Source organism: Platichthys flesus, chromosome 9, assembly GCF_949316205.1.
Source record: "Platichthys flesus chromosome 9, fPlaFle2.1, whole genome shotgun sequence".
In the NCBI taxonomy this organism is placed as follows: domain Eukaryota; kingdom Metazoa; phylum Chordata; class Actinopteri; order Pleuronectiformes; family Pleuronectidae; genus Platichthys; species Platichthys flesus.
This window is the reverse complement of record NC_084953.1, coordinates 23,374,653-23,387,839: the sequence shown is the minus strand read 5'-3', so window position 1 is coordinate 23,387,839 and position 13,187 is coordinate 23,374,653. Positions and strand designations below refer to the sequence as shown.

General features: G+C 39.7%; 2 protein-coding genes across 2 annotated transcripts in view; both read right to left on the bottom strand.

Annotated features, from left to right (window-relative positions):
* Positions 1–5,338, bottom strand: part of gng12b (guanine nucleotide binding protein (G protein), gamma 12b) — a 28,891-nt gene extending 23,553 nt beyond the window's left edge. The window contains exon 1 of the mRNA XM_062395479.1: positions 5,176–5,338. The gene's annotated coding sequence lies outside the window, so the exon portion shown is untranslated. The remainder of the gene's footprint in view (positions 1–5,175) is intronic.
* A 1,071-nt stretch (positions 5,339–6,409) lies between these two features.
* Positions 6,410–12,973, bottom strand: LOC133960671 (protein wntless homolog). The gene is made up of 11 exons (XM_062395462.1): positions 12,625–12,973; positions 12,411–12,535; positions 12,178–12,333; positions 11,947–12,083; positions 11,317–11,485; positions 8,052–8,149; positions 7,900–7,963; positions 7,586–7,729; positions 7,386–7,469; positions 7,126–7,291; positions 6,410–7,009 (listed from the first exon to the last, which is right to left on the bottom strand). Exons 1-11 carry the CDS (start codon positions 12,914–12,916, stop codon positions 6,909–6,911), a joined length of 1,536 nt encoding a protein of 511 aa, XP_062251446.1. The 5' UTR covers positions 12,917–12,973; the 3' UTR covers positions 6,410–6,908.
* Between the last annotated feature and the right edge of the window lie 214 nt (positions 12,974–13,187).

Sequence of the window (13,187 nt, the reverse complement as noted above, 5' to 3'; positions counted from 1 at the left end):
TACACGGTGTGATCTTGGCATGGCGTAAAAGTTTGATTACAAGCCATCAAAACACAACGTTCTGTATCTCACAAATACATTGTGCAATCGACTCCAAATTAGACATGTAAGACAAGCGACCCAGCTTGTGGCAACAGGAAATGTCTTGTTTTTGGAACATCTTACACATGGAAGTATTCCTGCTCATCACTGACTGCGACCATGTCAAACGGTGTCAAAAGTGTCTCAAGACATTGATAATGGCATAAGATTACTGTGACTTTTCGACAAACGCCAAATTAGTGGCCTGGAGTAAAAATTCAGCAATTTAACATTAAACACGAAATTGCTGTAACTTCAGTGTTCATGCTTCAGTCTCCCTCAAAATACATTTTTGTAACAACAGCACCCCCCTGAAGCTATTTATATGGTTACAAGGAATGGGCGTGACAAAATAAAGAATGATGAATTTGTCGTTGGGTTTTATTAGATCAACTTCTACTTCTGTGAATGTCATCTTAACAAGATGGAGATATGAAATACCTTGGTATATATGATTTCATCACACGATGTGACCTTGGTGTGACATTTTGATGATTTGCCAAAAAATAGGAATTTATTATAACTCCTCTCTGCATTGTTCTTCCAGCCTCAAACCACATTCACACATTCAGAGTACTGCTCTGATCAGATTCATGTCTATATTGATTCATCATTACAGCGCCAACTGCTGGCCACAGGAAGTGACATGTTAAGATTAAGATTAAGATGCATTTATTAGTCCCAAACACATGCACAGACATGCAAAGGCACACTCATGCAGGTAGGGAAATTAAATCTCTGCTTTTGACCCATCTGGTGCAGGACACACAGAGCAGTGAGTGACCATGTACGGCGCTCGGGGAGCAGATGTTGGGGAAGTAGCGTGCCTTGCTCAGGGGCAATAGACAGGGTAGGGAGACTCTTGGATTTTTGGACAGATCAATCTTTTGTTGTCTCTCCGTGGAGTTGAACCAGAGCCGAACCAGAGACCTTCTCTGCCCATAGTCCAAGTTTCTGCCACTAGAACACCGCCTCTCCCCTTATAGTGAAAACTTTTATACCACAATGAACTGCTCTTGGCTGCTTTACAATATATAGCTCAAAAGATCTGTATATATGAAAGAACACCTCGAAGGATTCAATAAGCAAATAATTCTTTGTTGTCAGTCTGCTTTAATGTCATAGTTTCAGTGATGTTAAATTCCTTTGATGTCTTATATGCAAAGATGAAAGATTTATCAGATATGAAGAGAGAAAAGAGTGTTTTTGATAAATCCTCAGGTCAGTATAGTCATAGCGATAGCGCCGCCTACTGCCAAATGGAGGTAAGCCTCGTTTTAAAACTAAATTCGATTTGGATAAAGTTTTCACTAAGGTCTAACTTGATGGGGTTGACCGTAATACGTGATTAGTGAGCATGGTCCAGCGGTGCATGACAGACGCAGGAAGTGAAGCGTTTATCCTTGCTGCAATGCGCAAAACAAATGCATGCATGCAATGCGTTTTGCAGGCTTTCATTATATCAACTTGAAGTTCTGTGAATGTCATCTAAACAAGATGGAGATATAAACTACCTTGGTATATAGGATTTCATTACACGGTGTGACCGTGTCATGACATTTTGATGCTTCGCCAAAAATGATTGATTTATTATAACTCCTCTGTGCATTGTTCTTTCAGCCTCAAACCTCATTCACACATTCAGAGTACCGCCCTGATCAGATTCATATCAATATCGATTCATCATTACAGCGCCACCTGCTGGCCACAGGAAGTCACGCTTTTTATACAACGATGAGTTCATGGTGGCTGCTTTACAATATATAGCTCGAAAGAATTGTATATATGAAAGAATTCTTCATAGGATTCATTAAGCAAATAATTATTTGTTGTCAGTCTGCTTTAATGGTATAGTGTCAGTGATGTTAGAATCTTTTGATGTCTTAGATGCAAAGATGAAAGATTTAAACGATCTAAAGATATAAAAGAGTATTTTCGACCTGAACAGATCTATTATTATCTAGTATAGTGATAGTGATAGCACCACCTACTGCCAAAAGAAGGAGATCCTTGATTTAAAACAAAATTCGATTGAGATAAAGTTTTCACTATAAGGTCTAACTTGATGGGGTTGACCGTAATGCATTATTAGTGAGCATGGTCCAGCGGTGCATGACAGCAGAGGAAGTGAAGCGTTTATCCTTGCTGCAATGCGCAAAACAAATACATGCAAGCAATGCGTTTTGCGGGCTTTCATTATATCAACTTGAAGTTCTGTGAATGTCATCTAAACAAGATGGAGATATAAACTACCTGGGTATGTATGATTTCATCACACGGTGTGACCGTGGCATGACATTTTGTTGCTTCGCCAAAAATGAGGGATTTATTATAACTCCTCTGTGCATTGTTCTTTCAGCCTCAAACCTCATTCACACATTCAGAGTACCGCCCTGATCAGATTCATATCAATATTGATTCATCATTACAGCGCCACCTGCTGGCCACAGGAAGTGACATGTTTTATAGCACGATGAATTTCTCTTGGCTGCTTTACAATATATAGCTCAAAAGTTCTGTATATATGAAAGAACACTTCAAGGATTAGTTTTCACAATAAGGTCTAACTTGATGGGGTGGACCGTAATGCAATATTAGTGAGCATGGTCAAGCGGAAAAAATGAGCTGTATATATCATAGACCACTTGAGAGGATTCATTAAGCAAATAATTCTTTGTTGTCAGTTTGCTTTAATGTCACAGTGTCAGTGATTTTAGAATCCTTAGATGTTTTAGATGTAAAGATGAAGGATTTAAATGATCTGAAGAGAGAAAAGAGTGTTTTTGACCTGAACAATTCTATTAGTCTCGTATAGTGATAGCGATAGCACCACCTACTGCCAAAATGAGGTAAATCTGGTTTTAAAACTAAATTCAATTTAGATCCAAGGTTTCGCTATGGGATTTAACTTGATGGGATGGACCGTAATGCGTGATTAATGAGCGTGGTCCGAGCAGATGCAGCGAGGAGACCAGGGGATGGGTTGTTGTGTCAGTGGAGCTGCACATCTAGTGGGACTGCACAGAGCGGTAGTCTATAAATATCCCACTGCGACAAAATGACGGGTCACACAATGTCAGTGAGATCATACACAGGGTGACACTGACCGGTGTCCTGTGTTCTTTCACTAAGGCCTGCACGTCACTCTCAACGATGACACAGAAGGGCATAACAACTGTGAGGCAGCATTTATTGTTATCAAGTCACAAAACAAAAACAAGATATTAAGCAAACAAAATGCACCCTACATCGCTCTTTTAATTCTGGCAGCAGTAATTCCCGAGGTCAATTACTCTCAAACAAAAGCCACATCTTTTTCCACGCTATTAGGAATAAATATATTCCCAACAAAATATGTAGGAACAAACATTCGCAGTACTGTAAAGTACCGTATGTGACGTATACCTGTTACCTCTCATGAATCAGAAATACAAAATGTACACACAGTAAGAATAAAGCATGAACCTGTGAGTGTGAATGTATGCATGGCAATCTGCTAACCCTTTAATGGACTGTAAATGAGGACAGACATGGAGGCTCTACTTCATCCATGCTGCTGCCAGGTTGTCATAGCAACACCCAGCTACTTGACAACCGTATCCCATCAGACCAAATAGAGCTTTAGCTTAACCCCAGAAATGTGACAACAGTCTCAACTATTTATCATCTCACACCAGCTCAAATCGCTCCAGATATTGTGCAAATAAAAAGCCTTTTTACATAATTAACCTACATCACAACAAAACACAAAGTGATTTGGATGAACTTTGGTTGGGAAGTTCTGCACCTACATGCACATTGACATTTTTGTTATGATCAGGTTATCTAAGTATCCAGTTACTAAAACAAATATAAAGTCTGGGATATTTGTACAGAAACCAGGCCGTTATTTTATGATGAAGCAGATTTATGAGGATTGACTCACTGTCTGTAAAGAGATGTGCTGATACCATCTCCTCACTTTGATAGCATTGAACTTAATAGAGGACATAATAGTTCATGTGAGGTAATTGTTTAATGGAGAAAATATGTATTATGTTAAAGGTCACAAAAACTACAATCCCAGGGCCAAATTACTTTATTTTGTGTGATCAACTGTTTATATATATATCCTATAAATTTGAGAGGCTAAAGAAAAATATTTTGTTTTATAACTGACATAAACTTAGATTAATGTGTCTGTGCTTAGGGTCACACCACAAAAGATTCACAAGATGTGGCTTTTATACAGACAGAGTGAAAGTCATACCTGGGACTCACAGTTTGAGTTAGTGAGCAAAGATATTTTGAAGTAAAAAAGTGGTATCTGCATCTGTGATGAGCAGTTGATGCTTTGTATGCTGTGCAGGCCTCATTCTCAGTGAGTGTGTAACTGTAGTGCCCTCCTTGCTATGATGTGCTCCGGTGAGGAAGCAGGGAGAGCTGTGATGTCCGTCAAAGCAGCATTTTTCACATATTGCTGTGGACTAACAGGGCCCGTGACTGACAACGGCAGCTCCACTATGTTGGCTTTGAGCATTCTCTGGAGGGCTTTGTGACCAGGGCAGTGACGCACGAACGAGCTCCCAGGAGGCTGAGCGTGGAATTTGAGTCAAGGGACAGAAGGGGAATGGGGAGGGAGAGCGTTGTATTTTGGGTTTGGGTGGGGGACGGGTGGCACTCTCAAAAGATAAAACGTGCTACGTTCTGCATCCGCGACTTCGGTGTAACCGGGCAACATGGTCCAAACATCGTCAGCACCAAAAAGATTCTTACTTTTAATAAGAACTTAAAGCGTCACAGATACATATTATAGAGAATCTGTTTTTAACACGTGTTAATTTAACCACTGTTATATTTCTCCACCATGTACCCTGTGAAAGTTGACATATCAACATGAAAACTAAGCGTACATTCATGTCATTTTCCACAAAGAGACTGCTCACTTCATGATTCCACAGATGATGGTTTACATTGTGTGTGACTCCTCTGCGGGTCACACTTGACCAGCTGCTTTACTTTAACACACACACACACACAAACACACACACACAAATCCTCCCTGTCATGTCACATTATTATTCTTTAACTAATCCCTTCACTGTCAACACTCACCTGGCCTCTCGGGTTTCCGACACCAAATGAGTTTTCCCTCAGAGTGAAGCCTTGAAACAATCCTTTGAATTATAGAAGAATAAAAGACGTGTAGCTGTGTCGAGTGAGAAGTTTCAACAAAGAGAAGACTGACATTCAGCCCTGCTGGTGTGTGTGTGTGTGTGTGTGTGTGTGTGTGTGTGTGTGTGTGTGTGTGTGTGTGTGTGTGTGTGCGCGCGCGGGCTTGCGCGCGCGAGCGCAGTGACAGCAGACACGGACACACATGGTATCTGACCGCTGCAGGTGGCTGCACAAGCTGCTGGGCTGGGACCTGCATGTGTGCAATACAACACAACATTGCCCCCTGTTGGTAATAGTGAACCTACGATATTTAAACATAACGAAAAATGAGTTGTGAAACATTTTGGGCATGTGTAACACGAGATGTGACTCACAAAGTCAGGACTCAGTGTTAAAGTGACCGTAGGGACCCAGATACATGATCGAACATCATTAATTAATAACTTAATGCTAAGTTTGTCACGTGAACTCGTTCATTTTCATCTGCATGAACTGAACTTTGGACTAGTTTTGAGTGTACACTGGCGCAACACTGACCTCATCGATCACCTCATCAGGCAGCGGAGGAGCTCCAGGGTCTTTTTTTTAATCTATTTAGGATTGCCTACACACACACATATATTAAAATAATATATTTTATTTGTAGAACAACTTTTACATTAGAAATGCAGTTCAAATAATGGCCTCTTACAATCCTTTGAAAGAAAAGTTGTGTTTCTGTGTAGAGAGAAGACAAACCTCACCCCAGCTGCTGGTTGTATGTGTGCCAAATTGGTAATAGTCACCCTCCCACATTTACTTAATTGACACACTTAATATGATTTCTAAGAAATAAGTACTAAAGGGTTTGTTACACACTATAATAAGTTGTCCAGAGAAATAGATCTTATCTGTGGGATCCACTAACTGGAAACCGATTTATTAATAGATAATGAATAGTGAATCAAAACATGTAATGTTGTAAAATATATTTTAGTGGGAAAAATCATATACTGTAGATTAGTAATATTTGTAAATGTAAATGTGTAAATGTGTGATAAATAAGGGAAAACCACAGAATTAACAAAACACACCATAGTACATATTCACAATTATTATGACATATATAGATATACTATTTATATATTAAAAAAATATATATTATGGTAAAGGTCACAAAAACTGCAATCCCATGCAGAGCCAAATTATTTTATTTTGTCGGATCAACTGTATATATACACAAAAAAAGTATACAGCATTCAGCTTTAATAATCTGTATAATATGAGGAGGTAAAGAGAACCAGGCAGATCATTCTTTGTGGATATTTATTATCATTTAAGGATTATCGTTATTAGTTAAACCCTGTTCTGCCTGCAGTTACCTTTTGAGAGTAGCAGAATAGTGGGATTAACATCCACCTATTTTTACTTTTATAAATGTTTTGTCCATTTTAAAACATTCAGTGTATTTTCTCTATAGCTTATTGTATGCACATACTGAATGTGTTGTAAATATTGTTCGACATGAACTGAAAGGACTGTGGGTTTTTCTCAGTACTAGTGGGTAAATCCCTAAAGTTAAGTTTGCTGATGGTATGCTTTTTCTAAAACTGCTATTTGTTGTTGGTCATTCAAATGAACAGGAATATAGACATCATATAGAATTAGACATTAATGTGAACAAAGGCTTGTATTTAATCCTCAGCCACCTTCCCAGTCATCCGGTATGTCTCTGTTGGCCCCTGCTCTCCACATGTCAGCTGCGTCTCTTGACTCTGTGGCTCCTCTATCACACCTGCCAAGAGGGAACATGATCTTTGAAAAATAGCTGTTGCCATGGCAGAAGCTCAAAGGGGTTACATAGCATATTAGAATATACGTATATTGCAAATAGTGAAATATATTACAGACCTGTTGGTGGACAGTCTCCCGACCTGTGTCTGTTGTGCTTGTGGGAGGGTGCGTAGAGGAAGATGATGGTGAAAACGTACAGATTCCACATACCATAGATTCCTGTGAGAAAAGCACTGTCGACCTGGAGAGTGAAGTCTCCCCAGTGCCAGTGGCCTTCACTGACCTGGATCAGAGTAAGAGCATTTAAATGCAAGGAGCTCAAAAACAGTAAATAAGACCATATTATCGGAAAAGACTTCTGTGCTGATAACACTTACTTGATTCAAGATGAAGAAGATGATAGTCATGGCTGCACATACTAGAGTTACCAGCATCAAAAACTTGAACCTGAAGATGATACCCTGCCAATACAAGCGAGAGTGGAAAAACAGAATATTGAATCATCAGTTGTACAAAACGCCATTTTTATTTGATCTGTGTTTCATATAATAAATTTAACAAATGAAACAAAGTAAACCTTATAGCACAGCCTCCTGGCCTCTGGCATTGCAGGAAGTTGCTGCACTTTCCCACCAATGTTTCTAAACACACAACGCACCATGTGACAGAGGGAAAAGAAATACAGACAGACTGAAAGCCCTGCCACAATGATGAAGGTAAACTGTGAGGGAGGGTCAAAGAAAAGGCCTCAGTGACACAGAGAATGGTTCATCTTATAGAGCAAAACCGTTTATTTATAGAGCACTGAATCACAACTGAAGTTATCTTAACGTAGTTTCCATATAGGAGGTCAATGATATCATTTACATTACTATTTAGAACAAAGGATACGGAAACCTTTGTCCCGATGTCTGATGCCCACACGCTGTAGAAAGGGTTGGTCAAATGAACGCCCCTTCATGAGAAAAGAGAAACATTAAACATTTAAAAGAAAACTACATTTGAAAAACACAAGACTTCCCCCAAAGCAGTCCTGTTGTTACCTTTCACTAAGGTCAAATATGAGGAGGACGGATGATCCAAACACAACTATTCCGACCTGCCACCAGTACGCTGAGAGACGATTCCTCTGACTTTGGTCCTAAAGGATTTGTTGTTGACACACAGATCATGACTGGCATGAAAGTACGGAGGGGAGGTACAGTTTAAGACACGCACTATACAACAGAGTAGACAAAGCAGGCCCAAGCCGAGAGGTTGTACCAGAGAATGTCTGATACGTTAGTCCACAGCAACCACAATTTTTTGAGACCCCCCTTAAATTCTATGAGTGGTTATGTACAGAATGAGATGTAAATAACTTTCTGCTAAATGCATTTTCACTTTAGAGGTTTGATTAAAGACAAGAACCTCTGAATACTATGTGTACAATGTTCCTGGTGAGTTAATGCATTAAACCTAATTATTTGTGTATGCTATACAATTTCGAGAATAAAGTTGTAATTTTACGTGAATAAAGTCAAGGGGGAACATCAGAAGTCTTTGGCCTGTGTTAAATGAGAAATTCTGAGCAATTTGATTTGCTATACTTGGTAAAAGGTTTCACAAGCAATCTAATACTTCATGTTTTGTCACATCAGTGATATATTATCACTTAGAAAGGAGTCAATTCTGAAGATGAAACCTCATAGACTAGAGGGAAATTGCCTCTTTAGTAAAGGAGAAAATGTTTGCTAGTGGTCTACTGTTTCTTCTTAAGTAGCATTATTAACTAAGGTGGCAAAATTCCAGGAATATTCAAATTTGGAAACTTCCCATTGGAATTAACGGGATATACGGGAATATACAGGAATTAACGAGAAATTTTGTGGATAATTTATACTAACTGTATCATTCTTAATATAGGGCTTTGGAATCGTATTTGCAAATGTACACTGCCTTTCCTTCTACATTGGCTGGGGTGAAATGTCTCCACACATGAGATGGTGCACGTGGAATTGTTATGTAGAATAAGATAAGAAAAAAGCTTGTATAAAAATATTAATGCAATGCCAGAGATACAAATAGTTGGCCAAACAATTGGAATCGTCTTTAAAAATATTTTACAATTGACGGATAAATGAATAGAAAGAAGCTAGATGGACAGATGAACAATCCTCAATCAGCATGTTAATATATTTCCCCCAGTAATATCATCGGAACTTACCTGACTAGTCCTGCACACTACAGCAGATCTCTAGTGAGCAGGATGCTGGGTATTATCTGTGCATGTGATGGAGAAATGAACAGTGCAGGGTTGAAATTCACCGAGCAGCATGTGCTGCATTCCATACATCTCTAAATTAGAGTTTTGAATGATGTTTTTTTTTGTTCAGCGTTTAATTTGCTTATATATTTTTTTCAAAATTCCCAAAATTCCAGAGCTGAATATGCCCATGGAAAGTTTCCGGAAAGTTTACGAAAATTTACTGGAAAGTTTCCGCCCCTTTGTAACCCTATTATTAACTGAATGATTTGACTTTATTCTCCTTATATTATGGCATATTCTCATTGAAGTATGACTTTATTTAGATAATATAAAATATTTATCATATATCATGGTTTTTTTCTCATTAAATGACAACTTTATCTTCCTCATATTAGGACTTTATTTTCTTAATATTATGACTGTATTATCCTTATACACTGCTCAAAAAAATTAAGGAAACACTTACGGCTGGTCTCCTGGTATCTCCTCCAGGCTCTAGAAACTGTGCTTGGAGACACAGCTAACATTGTTACGACCGCACGCATAGATGTGCCTCCCAGGAGGAACCGGACTGACTACCTGTGCAACCTGAGTCGGCTGCTCTTACGGTTCCTAAATGGACAGTTTGCCATCCCAGTTCAATTGACTTTGTGTTATACTGTAATGATAAAGTGATCCCTTACATTTTTAAGCAGTGTATCGTGACCTTTTCTCATTAAATTACGAGGTCCACATGTCTGCAATTTAATCTCAGTATAAATACACCTGTTCTGTGAAGGACTCAGACTTTGTTATAGATCATTTCTGAACAAACAGCATCATGAAGACCAAGGAGCTCACCAAACAGGTCAGGGATAAAGTTGTGGAGAAATATGAAGCAGGGTTAGGTTATAAAAAAATATCCAGAGCTTTGAACATCTCACGGAGCACCATAAAATCCATCATCAGAAAATGGAAAGAATATGGCACAACCGCAAACCTACCAAGACAAGGCCGTCCACCCAAACTCAAAAAGCCGGGCAAGGAGAAAATTTATCAGAGGAGCAACCAAGAGGCCCATTGTTACTCTGGGGGAGCAGCAGAGATCCACAGCTGAGGTGGGAGAATCTGTCTACAGGACAACTATTAGTAGTCTACTCCACAAATCTGGCCTTTATGGTAGGAGGGTGGCAAGAAGAAAGCCGTTGTTGACAGGGAATCATAATAAATCCCATTTGGAGTTTGCGACGTGGGAGTCACAGCCAGCTTGTGGAAGAAGGTGCTCTGGTCAGATGAGACCAAAATTGAACTTTTTGGCCTCAATGCAAAACGCTATGTGTGGCGGAATCCCAACACTGCCCATCGCCCTGAGCATACCATCCAAACAGTGAAACATGGTGGTGGTAGCATTATGCTGTGGGGATGCTTCTCTTCAACAGCTACAGGCAAACTGGTCAGAACTGAGGGTAAGATGGATGGAGCTAAATACAGGGAAATCCTTGAAGAAAATCTGATGCAGTCTGCAAAAGATTTGAGACTGGGACGGAGGTTCCTCTTCCAGCAGGACAATGACCCTAAACATACAGCCAGAGCTACAAAGGAATGGTTTGGATCAAAGCTTGTTCATGTCTTAAAATGGTCCAGCCAAGGCACAGACCTAAATCCAATTGAGAATCTATGGCAAGACTTGAAAATTGAGGTTCACAGACAGTCGCCATCCAATCTGACTGAGCTTCAGCTTTTTTGACAAGAAGAATGGACAAACATTTCTCTAGATGTGCAAAGCTGGTAGAGACATACACCAAAAGACTTGCAGCTGTAATTGCAGCGAAAGGGGGTTCTACCAAGTATTGAGTCAGGGGGGTGAATACTAATGCACCTAACAGACGACAACTTTTTGTTCTCATTATTGTTTGTGTCACAATAAAATATATTTTGCACCTCCAAAGTACTATGCATGTTGTGTTGATAAAATGGGAAAACGTTTATTTAAGTCTATTTGAATTCCAGTTAGTAACAGTGCATAATGGGGAAAAGTCCAAGGGGGGTGAATACTTATGCAAGGCACTGTAAATACTGACCATGAGGTGTTCGCCACAGAAGATGACCCAGAAACAGAACAGTGTGGCGTAGAAGATGCCCTGCTGTACATCCTCAAACAGCAGCATCCACGTCCACTCAAAGCCAAGGGAGAGCCACTCCACCGGAACATTCAGGAAGGTCATGGAGACACCCAGAGCTAAAATCACCCTAAACAAGGCAAAGACACACTGCAGTGACTTAAGACACAAAAACAGTAACTTGATGCTGCAAGCACAGTATTGACCTGGTTCTTACAGGCTGATCATGCACTTAATATCAAAAGGTCTTCATGTGTCCCTCTCTCTACACGATGCCCGGAAGCTTTTCATGCCTCTTAAAGTTATGACAGGATTTTTCAGTAGCTGTAAGCTCTCAACGGGAGACTAGGGAGCTTCAATTTAGGGGCTGTGTTGTATAACTTCACTTTGCCCTACAAAATATAAAGATTTGTTCATTCATTCAGCAACAAAATAGTTCTACAGCCCGGAAAATATCAGTGACATTATGAAGTAACATGTGATATGAAAAAAAACAAAATCAATATGAAAGATGCAATATTTTTGATGTGGATACACATAAAAACAAAGGCAAATCATTTGGTTATGTGAAAGCTTTCTTTGTTATCATACTTTTCCAAAAGGACTGGAGGTCTCGCCATCAGGCTGATTCGGTACCAGTACCAAGCTGTTGCCACGAGTATCCAGGGACTGAACACAGTCTTGAGGCTGATCCACACTTTAGTAAAGCCTCCGTTCTGGTGGATGCCCTGAAGAAAAGGGGGGACATTAAATGTATGATTGTGATGGCTGCAGGCTTTGGACATCATTTCAATCAAAAATATAAAGTAAAATTAAACTCACCACCATATGGATGTCTTTTATTTCTCCAATTCCAACATTGATTGTGTCATTCACTGGCAAGCGCAGGTTAATTAAAAAGTACTTGTGGGCAACAGTACCCAGCTCCATGAAGGGTATGGGGTCACACTGGTAAAAGCGGCCTTCGTTTTCATAGATCTGCAGAAGCACAGACCGTTAAAGGTCACTAGGCAGAGACCGGTTGAATGTTATTTACCATAGCCGTGCAGATTTACCTTAGGGACTCCTAACATGCACCTGAGTGGCCTTTGCTCCATCGATTGAAACTGTGTGGTCCACTCAGACATCCCATTATCTCTGTATGCGATGCCAGCGTCAATAGTGATGATAACATCATCTTCTACACAGAGAAATAATCCAGTTTTCTAACACATCTGCCACATGAACTGGTACTTTTTTTCAGTCCCGATAGTAAAATATGCATCTTACCAATCTGATTAATCATTTTGAATGCAATGTCAAACTGAAGAACAGCCAGCACGTACTGGAACCAAGGGCTCATCTCCATGTTGGGAAGCGGTACATGAACGGCAAAAACAATGTCATTGGCATCCAGAGTTTTTGCCAAAGGTTCGTCAAAACTCTTGACCTGGTGGCAGCGATTTAATCCCCAGGGCATGAGCCAGCCACGTGACCTGTGGCGATTTATACATTTGGTGGCCGAGTAGTGGATAGCACTGGTGGGACTGGGAGCTACGGAAAAGGGTAAATGATCTGTCATGGTCTCGTTGTTTTGAGTTGTGATCTACACAGCCAGAATAGATCTTTATAGTTTTCAAGGAGCCATAAGAAAACCTGGTTTAAAATAATTGTTGGTGAAATATATTTAAAAAAATAATAATTCTAAATTTCAACAATTATAAAGTTGTAAGATTTGACTAGTACTTACCAATCAAAGCTCCAATCATGATGGAAAAAATTTGGAAAACAAGAATAAAAAGCCCCAAGAAAACCAATTTCTTAGTGCTCATGTTCTCTACGATTGCCCCTGC